Consider the following 15,718-nt stretch of genomic DNA (forward strand, 5'->3'; position numbering starts at 1 on the left):
GTCAGGGAACTCACCCAGAGGCTTACCCTGAGTTCACTATACACAGAGAGTGAATTCTGGGAGCCAATCATCCCCTCTCTGGGACTTTGGGTGTGCAGCCAGAATGGATAAATCACATAGCAAAGATCATTAATTGTTGCCATCAACACAGCCTGTAACCAGAGCAGAGGTAAATGAAAGTTGTATGATGCCATGATCAGGCTGGGTTTTGAGCTATCCCAAAAGCCTTCCTGGACCCCACAAGGGATCAGTGTCTTTCTGTTTTTGGCACCATGAACTTCTTGCTTATCCCTCTTCGCCTGAACATATTACATTGTCCAGGAACCTTCCTAGGCTGACTCCTCCAGTTAACATTACACTCCTTCCGAGCAGACTAGCAGGCTACTTTTATCCCCAGTGGCCAGCACAGGGAGGGACGGAAGGGAAAAAGTGGCCAACAGCAGGAGCCCCAGTGCCCCAGGCCACTGCTTACCATACCCTTCAACATCCAGTCCTGGAGATGTGTGCAGCCATATACCAGCCAAATGCTAGGATGGCTCGCTCCCTCACACCTAGAGACCCCTGTCATTACTGGGGGAAATGATCTGGCTTTCCAAGCCTGTAGTGGGGTCCTTCACTGCAACCCAGTTCAGTTAGAACTGTAAGCCCTGAAGTCAGAGATCTGAGTTTGAGGTGTATCCCTTATATGAAGCTATGTGGCCTGAGCCTTTCTAAGTTGCAGAGTCCCCATTGATAAATTCAGGGCTTTCAATTATTTATTTATTCATTTAGCTCTTATTTATTAGAGAGAGAGCTTGAGCAGGGCTGGGGGGAGGGACAGAGGGAGAGGGAAAAGCAGACTCCCTGCTGAGCGGGGAGCCCAGTGCAGGGCTCCATCCCAGGACTGTGGGATCATGACCTGAGCCAAAGTCAGGCACTTAACTGACTGAGCCATTCAGGTGCCCCCCATATACATTCAGGGTTTTAAATATCCTCCCCATGTTAATATGTTAAATATCCTCCCCATGATTGAGGTTTTATGAGGCCTAAAGTTTTTACAGCTTGACAGATCCTTAACGGAGGTATGCTGAAGCTTCAGCTTCAAGGTCAGTCTCTCTCTGCTCCCTGCAAGAAAATAAGTGGAAAACACCAGATTCCCCATTGACCACCTGCTCTGCAGCAAAAATAGGGGTCCACAATTGAGGTCCCACCAATCCAAGGCCCCACTCTTGGACTGAAAAAAAGAAGCTAGCAACCTGCAGAATATTCCTCCTGGCAATTGATGGCAACAGCCCACTCCTTTCCAGAGGTAACTGACACATGTGCTAACAACGATCAGTCCCCGCACCAACTCATGCCCTAAAGTTTACCACACTCAGTTCTGCATCCCAGAGGTTCTGGAAGCTTCCCCCCAGCCCTTCTTCCTTTCTCCCTCACCTTTCCCCCTCACAGCCTCCCTCGGTGCTTATCCGGTAGCTTCTCTAAGGTTCTGCACTCTGGGCCCAGACATGTCATTACCCCCTATATCCTGCGGCTGTGCCCCCAGCCATGGCTGCTTGCTCTTCCATTACACAAACGATAGAAAAATTTGACCCTCCTTCAGGATGGAGACAGGTCTCTGCAAGCCTGACTGACCCTCTCCTTCTAAATGTAGCCTCAGAGCAAAACTCCCTCCTCCCTGCCTCCCCCTCATCATGTGACCTTGGACAAGTCCTTTCAGTTTTGCGTTTTGTTTGTCAAACTTTAGACTGTGAAGTCTAGCATCACAAGCTTAATTATGATGTCTATTTCTGTGGGTAGGACCATTACTGTCAGGACAAATCAAACCTTCACCCCAGGTTAACTGGAAGGCAATGGAGGCACGTGGGCTCCCAGGAGATGGGGCAGAGAGAGGCTACGGGGAGACCACGAGGTAAGAAGCATCTTGTCTGATTTCTTTCTGAAAGTACCAAGTGAATATAAACGCCAACAGCTCTGATTGAGTGTGGTGGTGGGACACGGGGGAACGAAGTCAGGAATGCGGGCCAGCTCACCACAGTGCCTCTCTCTACTCCCAGGAAGGGCTGGGAACCCCTTCTCAGTTGCTGGATGACGCCTCCAATAGGAAAAGAAACTTAGGAAGAAAGCGCCGGAGGAGCAGCCAGGTCATCTGCGCTTATTCCCTGCACGCAGAGGAAGGGGCAGACACAGTTTTCCATGAAGTGTGCTCCCGATGGGAACCCAGCTGCTGAGGAAGACTCAAAAGAAAATTCAGAAGCAAGAACAAACACGGAGCTCTGGGGACCCAGTCCGTTCATACTACAGAGGACTCCCAAGCTCCTGGCCCCTCCAATAAGTGGCGTGCGCCCCGCGTGCCCAGCTCCCTCCCCAGCGCCACAACTGGGGGCGTCCGCAAAGGTTAGGGGTGTGCGTCCGTGGAGGACGCCCAGCTGAAGCTGCTAGGGCCGCGCGGCAGCACCAGGTCCAGGCTGAGGTCGCGCTGCTCGCTCTCGGAGGAGACGGGCCGGTAGCCCAGCAGCTGCAGCGCGCCGGCGCACAGCTCCTGCACGCGGCGTATCTTGGCGAAGGGCAGCGCGTGGCGCCAGGCCTGGGAGACATTGACCGCATCCCTGGACGAGGTCTTGAAGGCCTCGCGGCGCGCGCCGGGCCCGGACCCGTGCGTGATGTTGTGGATCCAGGCCTGCAGCTGCGGCGTGAGGCTCAGGCCCGCGAAGGCGTAGAGCGCGCGGATCTCGGGCAGCGGCGCCCGCGCCAGGTCCTCGAAACGCACCAGGCGGTAGCGGCCTCGCAGGAAGGGCGGCGGCTTCTGCGTGGCGGCCTCGGCGATGCGCACGTGGCTGCGGCACACCTCGCGCACCACGCGCAGGCCGGGGTCGGCCTCCACCCATGTGCCGTTGGTGCCCAGGACGATGCCGTTGTCGCGCGCCAGCGCCTTGGCGGTCTGCTCACGCGAGCGCAGCACGGCCCGCGGGTCGCGCACGAGGTGCACGATGCGCAGGTTGAGCGCCGGGTCGTTGAGCAGCTGGTAGAGCACCTGAAGGTTGAAGAAGCGCACCTCCTTGAGCACCACGTGGCTGTAGGCGCGGCAGGCCTCCTGGGCCCCGCTAAAGGGCTGCCGCGCGCACAGCGGCTTGCACACCGCCTCGCTGCTGATGGCGCCGCGCGGGAAGGCGCTGCAGGCAGGGGGCGAGCACAGCGCGCGGCTCACTGCGTACTGGAAGAGGTCTGACAGGTTGCGGCGCCACGGCAGGTAGGCGTCGAACACGTCCATGTCGCACAGGAAGACGGAGCGCACCACGTCGCGCACGGCCATGTGCAGCGCCGGCGCGCTCCCCTGCGACAGGGTGGTCCACACGTGCCACCCGGGCTCCATCAGGTAGAAGACGTCGGGGTGCTGGCTGAAGAGCTGGCCCACGAAGGACGAGCCCGAGCGCCACGAGGACAGCACCAGCACGTGCACCCGCTCTTTGCCGCTGGCTGTGGACGGTGGCCTGGGCCAGGAGACCAGGAAAAGCAGGATGCAGGTCTGCGCCAGCAGGAGCACGGTCACCGCCGTGCTGGAGACGCGCGGCAGCCACATGCCTCTAGCTGGGGGCCTTCGGGAAGAGAGGGCAGCCGTTAGGGACTCGCCCTGCCACACCCCAACGCCTTGCAGGGAGCAGTCCCCTCCCTCCCCAACCCCCACTCCGACCACCCGCCAGATGGGGGCCTCCTCCCCAACCCAGACTATGGCCATCTCACTAGGGCACTCTCCGGGGAATAGGACTTTAAGACGTCTACCAAAACCTAGTCTATGCAGAGCAAAAGGCCTGTAGCAGAATGTCTTTGGAAATGTATATTGTCCTTACTTTCTCCGTCCCTCTTCCCCTCCCCTTTCTCTCTCTCCCTCTCTTTTTCTGGCGAGGGAAATATTATTTTAAAACAGAATTCCCACCTTTTGCTTCAGAATTCTTTTTAGAGAGACAATTTTAGGTTTAGCTCCACAGCTTGATGGGTGATTGGACGCCCTCACCAGGCTCAGCCACTTTCTAGCCTGTGATCCCGGACCACACGCTTCATCTGTCTGTAACTCAGTTTACCCATCTGTAAAAAGGCGATGAGTATTGGTATTGGAATAATGGAATGAGCCTGCGGGGGGGGGGGGGGATGTCCTAACTCCCATAACTGATAATGTGCCCTTTCTGCCCAGTGTGCTCTGGGTTGTCTGGCTTTTTTTTTTTTTTTTTTTTTAAGATTTTATTTATTTATTTGACAGACAGAAATCACCAATAGGCAGAGAGGCAAGCAAAGAGAGAGGGGGAAGCAGGATCCCTGCTGAGCAGAGAGCCCGATACAGGGCTCGATGCAGGGCTCGATCCCAGGACCCTGGGGATCATGACCTGAGCCGAAGGCAGAGGCTTTAACCCACTGAGCCACCCAGGCGCCCCTGTCTGGCTTCTTTTAAACAAGCAGATGCAGCTTCTATTATTAAAAGTAAGTAAACGACATAGGACAGCCCAAATGTTGCTATCTGCAGGGAGTCAAGTGCTACAGGACGCATGAACTGCAGAGGGAGGGAACCCTTCTGGAGCTGTGGGAATGTGCAGAAGAAAGCAGTAAAGGGCAAGGGGACGGCAGGCAGGCTCCTGGCCACCATCTGCCCTTGTCCCTGCTGAGGTTACTCACGTAGCTCAGGGCTGCTGGGAGAGCCGCCCGCCTCAATCACAATCCATGGACGATGCCTGCAGATTTTTCAGGGCCTGAGAAAGCAGGAGAGACGCTGGGTCAGAGTCTCACAGGAGGAGACGTCCCTGCACGGTGGGAGGGCTTTGCATTCCCAGACGGACAGAAAGTTGCCTGCAGGTGGGAACAGAGCGGCCCAGCCCCTGAGCACATTTTTTCAAGTGGCTGTGAACTGACCGCGTTTCCTGCTGGGTAGAGGCCAGTGAGCCCTCTGAAGCCACTGAGGAGCTGGGCACAAGTGACTTCACTTCTCCAAGGCTCTGTTTCCTCCTCTGCAAAACGAGGATCGTAACATCCAGCCTCTTGGGCTTTGCCATGAAGAAGCTGCTAGAACATACACATGATAGAAGGCTTGCTAGTGCCATACATAGGCCCAGGGCTACTGTGGCTGGTGCTGTGTTGGGAGAGGCAGCACCAGGGGAAGTCTCCACCTAGATGAGACACTCTGAGGCCACCCACATCGGAAATCCCAGCATCTCCTGCGCCCACCTCTGGGGTCGTTTACTGGATCTTAAGAATATCACACTTTTCCCACAGAGTGAAAGGGACGCAGAGCCAAGCTTGTGCACCCCGAGGTCCCAGACTTCTTCCCTTCTTGCACCTGTTGCTCTTACCACAATCCCAAGGAAGAGCTGCTTTGGGAGGGAGGGGCCTGAAATATCCTACTTGCTTTCACAGCATTTGCTCCCCTCGAAGCCCCTTCCCTGCCTATATCACCTCCAGGAGAAGGCAGGTCTAAATTGTGAGCAGATCCCACTTTTCCAGAGGCTGCCGGGAGTGGACAAGGGTTACCCAGCAGCTCTGCCTCCTGAACCACAAGGGCTAGATGTGAGGATTTCACTCAATGGCTCCATTTGGTGGACATTATGGTTTCCATTTTTTACGTGAAGGATGCCAGGCTCAGACAGACAACAGGGAAAGAGGGACCCTCGACCCAGGACTTCCATCTCTAAGTTCCTGGCACTTTCTGATTACAGTCACCTGGCCTCTCCCATTTCTGGGAAATCCTGCAGAACACTGGGGACCCCGGTGTTGGGCCCAAACACAGCTGCCCTGGCCAGCCCATCCCTTTCCTGGCTAAGGAGGATCTTGACGATAAGCTACCAGTGTGTGTGTTACCTGCCTTCCAGGGAAACCAGAAGTTTTCTTAGGTGACACACACAACACGGAACTGATATCTGATCCTATTATTGGAGCTGGAGAACTAAGAAAAGGATTGACACATGCAACCCCATGCAGAGTGCCCGAAGAGGTCCAGGTCCTACGGGAGAGTTTTCTGATAAGGAGCCTTAGGTACAGGATACCCAGTGGCAGGTCAGGAAGACACAGGGTAAGTGTTTTATCTTCGTGATTGAACTGCATCCTCCCAACATTCATGGGAGGTAGAAATTACCTCCATCTGATTTATTTATTTATAAAGATTTTATTTATTTATTTGAGAGAGAGAGAGGAAAAGGGAAGAAGGAGAGGGAAAGGGCTGGGTGCCAAGACCCTGAGATCATGATCCGAGCTGAAGGCTGCCGCTCAGCCGGCTGAGCCACTCAGGCGCCCCACCTGTTTTAACTGAGGCAGTGAAGCTCAGAGATACGAATACTCACTGAGGACAGGGCAGAGAGATAGGAATACTTCTTGTTCTGTTTTGTTCTAGAGAGAAAGAGAGAACAGGAGCCGACCAGGGTGGGTGGGAGCAGAGGGAGAGAATCTTAAGCAGGCTCCACAGGCTGCACAGAGTCTGACTCAGAGCTTGATCTCAACAATATGAGATCATTACCTGAGCTGAAATCAAAAGTCAAGGGCTCATCTGACGGAGCCACCCAGGAGCCCGCCCCTAGGGCAGAAGTTTAAATCCAAATGTCAGACACCCAGAGTAGAGCTCTGGGGTAGATCTCACTCCTAAGCCTTTCCCCAGTGAAGTCCCCCATCCTGGAAGGCCTAGGCCCTTCCCCTATAAATTTTTCCATTTTAAAATTCCTTCAGGGGGGAGGGGGCGCCTGGGTGGCTCAGTGGGTTAAGCCTCTTCCTTCAGCTCAGGTCATGATCCGGGGGTCCTGGGATCGAGCCCCCGCATCAGGCTCTCTGCTCAGCGGGGAGCCTGCTTCCTCCTCTCTCTCTGCCTGCCTCTCTGCCTACTTGTGATCTCTCTCTGTCAAATAAATAAATAAAATCTTTAAAAAAAAAAAAAAAAGCGCCTGCCTTCAGCTCAGGTCATGATCTCAAGGTCCTTGGATCAAGTCCTGTATCCGGCTCCTTGCTCAGCAGGGAGCCTGCTTCTCCCTCCTGTTTGTGCTCTCTTTCTCTCTCTGACAAATAAAGTAATTCATTAATTAACAATAAAAGAGTTGGGGTCCCTGGGTGGCTCCATCGTTAAGTGCCTTCAGCTCAGGTCATAATCTCGGGGTCTGGTCCCAGAATCAAGCCCCATATGGGGCTCCCTGCTCTGCGGGAAGCCTGCTTCTCTCTCTCCCACTCCCCTTGCTTCTGTTCCCTCTCCTGCTGTGTCTCTATCAAATAAACAACTCTTCAAAAAAAAATTTTTTTTAATTAAAAAATAAATAAATAAAAGAGTCAAGAACCCTGACTAAGACAGACAGTTAAGTGTCATGTCCGGGAATGTCACAAAGACTGAATGAGTAGATGGTATTAATAAATATTTGCCTACTTAATGTCAGACACTCTGTGATCCAGATCCCCATGTAACCCGCATTCCTTCCCGCTAAGTAGTTACTTTTTTTTTTTTTTAAAGTAGGTTCCGGGTGGAGCCCAACATGGGGCCTGAACCCACAACCCTAAGATCAAGATCTGAGCTGTGATCTGGAGTCCGATGCGGGGCTGCCGCCCACAGTAGCTGCCACCACCACCGCCGCCACCACCACCGGCTGAGCCCCTCCAGGGCTCCCTTGCTGAGCATTTTAAAGTCCACCCAGGTGCCCAAAAGTGACAGTATCTTCTAAATATCCCTGACTGTTGGCCTGAGAGACACAGGAAGGAGCAATTGTTCTATCTGACTGGCAGATTGGGAAATATGAGCTACAGGGAGGGACAGTTTGCAGTAGGAGGGGGTGAGCCTGAGCCTCGGAACCTAGCTCTCTGGGAAATCCCTGCCTGTACCCCAGCTCTGCGTGCCCCTCACTCAACAGCCTCTCCCAGCCCTGGCAGGGTATCTAAGGAACTGAAATGTAATACTAGGTACAAATTCATGGCTCAGATTTCTCTCTGTTTGACATCGGCTGGAGGCCATCCCTGTTCAGGAATCCCAAAGATTAGAGAAAACAGATTCCAGATCAGGGATCAGTGGACTCTTGGCATCAAGGGCCACCCCTGGGGGCAAACCAGCTCTGATAGAACCCAGGGCATGTTAGGGAGAAGGCTGAAAAGGAGGGAAAGAGAAAAGAAAACAACGAGAGGGGCGCAGGGAGAGGGAGGAGGAGCAAGATGAACGGTTACGGCGGGCTGCAAATGGAGCGCCGGTAAGCGCCGTCTGCTGAGGGCTTCCTATCTGAAGACGTTTCTGTCCATTTTCTGATTTAATCCTTACAGCAACCCTATGATGTGGACCTGATACTCCTCCCTACTTTACAAATAAGGAAACTAGGGTGCAGAAAACTAGGGTGTAGAAACTAGGGTGTAGAAACTAAAGGACCCACACACCAGCTAAGTCAGAATTTAAGTCCTAGCCTTCCTACTTTAGAACTCTTAACTACATGGTATCCAGTGGAAAAACCACAAGTACTAAAGCAAACAGTGGTGTTAAAAATGCACAAATATAAAAAACCACACAAGTATCAAAGGACATCATCAAGAATGTGAAAAGACACCCCCAGGAGGGAGAAAATACTCACAAATCATATATATAGCAAGGGACCCAGAGCATATAAAGAGCTCTTACAATTCAATAATAGAAGACAAATAACCCAACTCAAGAATGGGCAAAAGCTTTGAGGAGATCATTTTCCCAAAGATATACAAATTGCCTACAAGTGCAAGAAACGATGCTTGGCAATCCTAGTCATTAGGGAATGCCAGTCAAATTATGAGACTACGTCCCATTAACTGGGGAGTTATAAGAAAAAAGGTAGATAAAAACCAGTATTAGTGAGGGGCGCCTGGGTGGCTCAGTTGGTTGGACGACTGCCTTCGGCTCAGGTCATGATCCTGGAGTCCCGGGATCGAGTCCCACATCGGGCTCCCAGCTCCACGGGGAGTCTGCTTCTCCCTCTGACCTTCTCCTCGCTCATGCTCTCTCTCACTGTCTCTCTCTCAAATAAATTAATAAAATCTTTTTTTTTTTTTTTAGATTTTTATTTATTTGACAGAGAGAAATTACAAGTACACTGAGAGGCAGGCAGAGAGAGAGAGAGAGAGAAGGAAGCAGGCTCCCTGCTGAGCAGAGAGCCCGATGCGGGACTCGATCCCAGGACCCTGAGATCATGACCTGAGCCGAAGGCAGCGGCTTAACCCACTGAGCCACCCAGGCGCCCCAATAAAATCTTTTTAAAAAAAAAAAACCAGTATTAGTGAGAAGGTGGAGAAGGAAATCAGAACCCTTGTACAGTGCAGAAAATAGGTAGTTCCTCAAAAGGTTAAAACATAGGGATGCAACAATGCCAATCTAAAGTACATATCCAAGGGGTGTCTGGGTGGCTCAGTCCTTTAAGCTTAAGCATCTCCCTTCCACCCAGGTCATGATCTCAAGGTCCTGGGATCCAGCACTGCATAGGGTCCCTGAACAGAGGGGAATCTGCTTCTCCTTCTCCCTCTGCCCCTCCCCCCACACACCCACACACCTGCACTCACTCTCTCAAATAAAACTTAAAAAAAAAAAAAGAATAACATAAATACATATCAAAGAAGACTGAAAACACATGCCCACACAAAATCTTTTTCATAAACTTTCATGGCAACATTATACCTAATGGCCTCAGAATGGAAATATACTAAATGTCTATCAGTCAATGAATGGGTAAACAACATGTGGTCCATCCATATGCAGTTGACACTTGAGCAATAAGGAAGTTGCAGCATCTACCTCCACATAGTCAAAAATCCACGTATAACTTCTGACTCCTGGAAAATTTAGCTACTAATAACCTACCACTGACCTTAACATTAACAGTCAATTAGCACATATTTTGTGTATTATATGTAGTAAAGTAAGCTACAGAAAAGAAAATGCTATTAAGAAAATCATAGGAGGGCCCCTGGGTGACTCAGTGGGTTAAAGCCTTGGGGCTCTCTGCTCAGCGGGGAGCCTGCTTCCTCCTCTCTCTCTGCCTGCCTCTCTGCCTACTTAAGATCTCTGTCAAATAAATAAAATCTTTTTTTTAAAAAAAAGAAAATCATAGGAGAAAATACATTTACAGTGATGTACTGTATTTATCGAAAACATTTGCATACGGGTGGATCCACACAGTTTAAACCCATGTTGTTCAAGGATCAACTGTAATTCAGTATTATCTGGCAATAAAAAGGAATGAAGTATTGATATGTACTATAACATAGAGGAACCCTGGGGTGATTAACATACCACATGAATATACTGTAAATCACTGAACTGTACACTTTATTTATTTTTTTTTTTAAAGATTTTATTTATTTATTTATTTGACAGAGAGAGAGATCACAAGTAGACAGAGAGGCAGGCAGAGAGAGAGAAAGAGGGAAGCAGGCTCCCCGCTGAGCAGAGAGCCCGATGTGGGACTCGATCCCAGGACCCTGAGATCATGACCTGAGCCGAAGGCAGCGGCTTAACCCACTGAGCCACCCAGGTGCCCATGAACTGTACACTTTAAAAGGGGGAATCTTAAGGTATTTTTTTTTTAAAGATTTCATTTATTTATTTGACAGACAGAGATCACAAGTAGGCAGAGAGGCAGGCAGAGAGAGAGGAGGAAGCAGGCTCCCAGCTGAGCAGAGAGCCTGATGAGGGGCTCAATCCCAGGACCCTGGGATCATGACCTGAGCCGAAGGCAGCGGCTTAACCCACTGAGCCACCCAGGCGCCCCAAGGTATGTTGATTGTATCTCAATAAAGGTGTTATTAAAAAAATACGCAGGGACACCTGGGTGGCTCAGTGGGTTAAGGGTCAGCCTTTGGCTCAGGTCATGATCCCAGGGTCCCCCCGTCTCTCTGCCTGCCTCTCTGCCTACTTGTGATCTCTCCGTGTCAAATAAATAAATAAAATCTTTTAAAAAAAATAAAAATTATCTTTCTGTGGCCAGGTTACAGGTAATTTTTTTCTTTTTAATGCTTTGCTGCATTTTCCAGGTAGTCTACAGTAGACTTGTATTACTTTGGTAATCATAAAATTGGTGACAGGAGGCACAGGTAGGACCCGCCTGCTCCAGCTTCCACTGCGGGAAGAGAAATGCCTGCAAACCCATCTCCCAGCTGACCTGAGTACCAGTTGGCCAGAGGAGGACAGGGGCATCGGCTGGAGAAATTACCTCCTGAGGACGGAAAGATGTCAAGATCCTCAAGCCCACCCTGAGCCTCAAGGCTGTGGCGGAAGACAGTCCTGGCCCCAAGCCCTGGCCACATCTGCTATCTCTCTGCCAGTCTGAAACAGCAGCTTCGTGGCATCAGCTGGGGGCAGGGAAGCTGGAGTCACACAGCCCAGATGCTGCTGATTGGCAGCAGACTGGCCTGCAGGGATCTATCCGGAAATGATATCAAATTATTCAGGGAAAGGAGCTTCAAGTCTCCCGAGCTCAGAGCTACCCTGCGGGGCATTTCAAAGAAAATGAACAGATAACACACAACACCTCTCCCTGGCCCTGAACTTAGGGGATCCTCTAAATGCACTTTGCACAGGACCCAATCATAGAACCTTACAGCCAGGGAGACCTGAAGTCTGGGGGCTTCCACCTCTTCTCTGAAGTAACACAAGCAGGGGATGGGGGAAGGGAGTGCACATTTAGCACACACCCCGTGTTTCCCTAGGTGTTGACTGAGCTCTCTTATTACGGGGATAATACAGAATATTCTCTGGTTTATTTTTTCAACGTTTTATTTTGACTAATTTATTATTTTTGAAAAGCAAGTCATTCTTAGAATTCAATGATATAAAAAAAGGTGGGGAGATGGGACGCCTGGGTGGCTCAGTTGGTTAAGCAGCTGCCTTCGGCTCAGGTCATGATCCCGGCGTCCTGGGATCGAGTCCCGCATTGGGCTCCTTGCTCGGCAGGGAGCCTGCTTCTCCCTCTGCCTCTGCCTGCCACTCTGTCTGCCTGTGCTCGCTCTCTCCCCCTCTCTCCCTCTGATAAATAAATAAAATTTTAAAAAAAAGGTGGAGAGGAAGGGGCTGTTTTAGAAGAAAATGACTCAAAACAGTAGCAGCTGGATCCCGTGTGTGGACACTGTTTGGATTCTGATTCAAACAAACCAAGTGCAAGAAGGTATCTTCGAGGCAATAGGAAATTTCAACATGGACTGAATATTAGGTGATTTTGAGAAATCATTGTCAATGCTACTGTCACCCTACACAATACTCTCATTTTTTTTTAAAGATTTTATTTCTTTATTTGACAGAGAGAGATCACAAGTAGGCAGAGAGGCAGGCAGAGAGAGAGAGGAGGAAGCAGGCTCCCTGCCTCGCAGAGAGCCCGATGCGGCACTCGATCCCAGGACCCTGAGATCATGACCTGAGCAGAAGGCAGCCGCCCAACCCACTGAGCCACCCAGGCGCCCAATACTCTCATTTTTTATGCATTTCTGTACTTATCTCCCCTTACTAGACTAGAAGCAGGATTCTGTCTTATGACAAGGAGAAGGGAGAGCACAGGGGCTAATGAACCCCATTGGAGCATTTACTGTGTGATCTTGGTCAAGTCACTTAACCTCTCAGTGCCTACTGCTGTTTAATCTATAAAATGGGGGAAATTCACCTTGCTGGCTCCGGCCATAGAGCACGCAACTCTTGACCTCTGGGTCATGAGTTCAAGCTCTAGGGGGCCTAGAGCTTACTTAAAAAAAAAAATAAAAATAAAAATGAAATAATATCACCCAAGTCAGGGCTTGATTTTAACTCAATGAGTTACTATTGCACTTAGAATAATGTCTGTCATACAGCACATTTGTATTTGCTCAGAAATCCTCCAAATCCTGGGTTACAACTATTTTCTATGGATCCAAGCAATTGCCTCTTCATAAGGAACACTCAAGAACAACAGCCAGGCCTGGTTCAGGGGACCCCGCACCCTAGGAACAGAATGTGGCAATCCCAGGCAGGGGCAGAACATGGACCCGCAAAGCAGGCGCGAAACATGCCAAGAAGAGAGGGGTAAGTGGAACCATATAAGCCTTAACACAGCCAACGCTCGAGGAGCCACACAAACCATTCCCATTAGCTCGGGTACTTGGCACACTCACGCACTCTCGGCCTCGGGGCAGCCAAGTCCTTGCTGCCCTTGAGGCCTCAGTTTTCCCACCCTCCTGCCTCCGGCTCAAGATGGGGAGAGAAAAGAGGGTGAACTGGTCCCGGGGCACCTATGCTGAGACCACGAGACCTTTCTCGTTGCTAAGAGCCAGCAGCGAAACAAGCCAGACTCCCATTCAGGTGCTTATGGTTCTAAAATGGCTCACCAAGTTGCTTTTCCTCAAGAGTGCCGTGGGGGAAAGCTTTCTAGATTAATACCATGCCCTTGGAAACTCAAGTTTCCAGAGTCGAGGGATCCCCAGCAGGGATCTCAGGTGAGCTGAAGCCGCAGGAAGACACTTCCCCACCAGCGCCTTCCCCTGTTCGGTTAGAAACACCACTCTCAGCTCTTCTCCCCAGACCCGACTCCCCGGCTACGAGCTCCGTGCCCCTGACTGCGGGCATCCCGTGCGGAGGGGGACCAACCAACGTACCCCGAAGCTGGCGCCCCTGCCCGGGCTGGCGCGGCGGGGGAGGCGGGCGCCCCACTCCCGAGGCTCCGCAGAGTCTCCCTGACGTCTCCTCTTCCAAGTTGCAGTCCGCAACCGGCCGTGTCTTCCCCGGGCGAGTCCGCAGGGGCTGACGTGCTCCGTAGGCTCTCAAGGCTAGGAAGGGGCCCCCCGGTGACACCGGGGGGAAGGCTCCGAGAGGCACCGGCGCGGATCCGCAGACACCGAGAGAGTGGAGGCACCTGGAGACCTAAGGCGGAGGGAACCTGGAAACAGGGCGGGAGTGTCCTGGAGAAGGAGAGGCGTCTTAAGAACGGGATGGAAGTGTGGGGGGCGCAGTCGTGCGGCCACGGCCAGACACAGACTCGGGCACCCCTGCTCCGGAGGCCCCCCCTACCCCGGGACGGACGCCGCCCCCCGCGCCGGAGCCCTGCGCTGCCCGTGCGGCCGCTCCGCGCTGCCGGCCGCAGAAGAGCGCGCACAATGAGGCGCTTTCAGACGTGGCCGCGGTCCCGGAGCCGGCGGGCGGGAGCCGGGGCGGGAGGGACGGAAGGAAGGAAGGAGCCGGTTGGCCCCCGGCTCTTGCTACCCTCCCCACCTCGGGGGAGGGGCGGCGGCCCAGGGGCGGGCGCGGGAGGACCCGGGGAGGGCGGGCACAGGTGGGCCCGGGGGCCGCGGGAGGACGTCCAAGGGCGCTGGCGCTCACCTCTCATGCGACTATATGACCGAAAAAGTTGTCTCCTGCTCGGTTCCCAGAGAAGGAAGCCTCCCGGGGGGCACAGAGGCCCTTGCGTGGGAAATCGAATTTTTTTTTTTTAAAGATTGTATTTATTTATTTGACAGAGAGAGATCACAAGTAGGCACAGAGGCAGGCAAAGAGGGGTGGGGGGATGGTAGCAGGCTCCCTGCTGAGCAGAGAGCCCGATGCGGGGATCGATCCCAAGACCCTGAGATCATAACCTGAGCAGAGGTTTAACCCCCTGAGCCACCCAGGCGCCCCAAGGGAAATTGAATCTTACTTAATCTTGCCCCTCCTCGCGCTCAGTGGCATCCTCGCAGGGAGGTGACTTAGAATCCGAGCCGCTTCCCAAGCCCCCAGCCTCAGACCTAAGTCAAATGCATCTCAATGCCGAGCGGACACACGCGTGGCCTCCCCAAGCAGTAGCCGAGGGAGAGGAGCCCAGGCGCCAGGAGCCGAGAAACACTGAGGGGTTGGGCCCAGAGCTGGCTGTCCCCCTCCCTGTTCTAGTCTCAATCCAGAGGCCCAGGATTGATAGCAGGTCCGGATAAATACAGGACATGTTTCCATAAGTACAGCAGTCCACCCCCTCCCTTCCCCGCCCAGATAACAACAGAGTGCAGGCATCTGAAAAAGAGAATTCTGACCTCTTGTAATCTGTGGTGAGATCTAAGAGAAGTCCCTGCTGCTGGGAGTATAAATCAGTGCATTCTTTCCAGGATGCGGTTTGGCAAGATGAATTTAAATCCTTAAGAACAGCCATAAGCTTTTTGAATTAGCAATTCCTTTCTAGGATTTCTCTCTTTTTTTAAGTAGGCTCCACGCCCAGCATGGGGCCCAACAGGGGTCTTGAATTTAGCACCCTGAGATCAAGACCTGAGCTGAGATCAAGAATCAGATGCTTAACTGACTGAGCCACCCAGATGCCCCCTAGGATCCATCTTAAGGAAATAACTGGCAATAAGGATTTATACTCAGAGTTCATGTAAGTGTTATGATAGAGAAAAATTAGAAAACAGTACCAAAGATTGAAAAGACATGTACCAGAATGCCAATAGGACATCTAAGGACAACTTATTTCCTTTAGGTTACTATAATTATATATTTTCCCCAACAGGGATTTAGAATTGGTCTAATTGTCATTTAGAATCTGGTCAGAAAGAAATAAGACATCTTTTTTTTTTTTTTTTTAAGATTTTATTTTACAGAGAGACACAGCAGAAGAGGAAACACAAGCAAGGGGAGTGGGAGAGGGAGAAGCAGGCTTCCTGCTGAGCAGGGAGCCCCATGCAGGACTTGATCCCAGGACCCTGAGATTGTGACTTGAGCAGAAGGCAGATGCTTAACTACTGAGCTACCCTGGCACCCCAGAAACAAAACATCTTAAAGAGCATGAACATGATGGGGTACCTGGGT

At 51.8% G+C, this 15,718-nt stretch overlaps 1 protein-coding gene across 3 annotated transcripts; it reads right to left on the reverse strand.

Moving 5' to 3' along the window:
* Positions 1-882: 882 nt before the first annotated feature.
* Positions 883-14,138, reverse strand: CHST6 (carbohydrate sulfotransferase 6). 3 transcript variants are annotated; one of them, XM_032325345.1, is made up of 5 exons: positions 13,549-14,137; positions 4,879-5,025; positions 4,645-4,718; positions 3,914-4,062; positions 883-3,575 (listed from the first exon to the last, which is right to left on the reverse strand). In XM_032325345.1, the coding sequence occupies exon 5, from the start codon at positions 3,557-3,559 to the stop codon at positions 2,378-2,380; it is 1,182 nt and encodes a 393-aa protein (XP_032181236.1). In that variant the 5' UTR covers positions 3,560-3,575; positions 3,914-4,062; positions 4,645-4,718; positions 4,879-5,025; positions 13,549-14,137; the 3' UTR covers positions 883-2,377. The 3 variants fall into 3 exon arrangements, with proteins under 3 accessions (XP_032181236.1, XP_032181235.1, XP_032181237.1); XM_032325344.1 differs by lacking the exon at positions 4,879-5,025; XM_032325346.1 differs by lacking the exons at positions 3,914-4,062; positions 4,879-5,025 and having other exon boundaries at positions 13,549-14,138.
* Positions 14,139-15,718: the final 1,580 nt, after the last annotated feature.

The sequence above is a fragment of the Mustela erminea genome, chromosome 19 (assembly GCF_009829155.1).
Source record: "Mustela erminea isolate mMusErm1 chromosome 19, mMusErm1.Pri, whole genome shotgun sequence".
Classification (NCBI taxonomy): domain Eukaryota; kingdom Metazoa; phylum Chordata; class Mammalia; order Carnivora; family Mustelidae; genus Mustela; species Mustela erminea.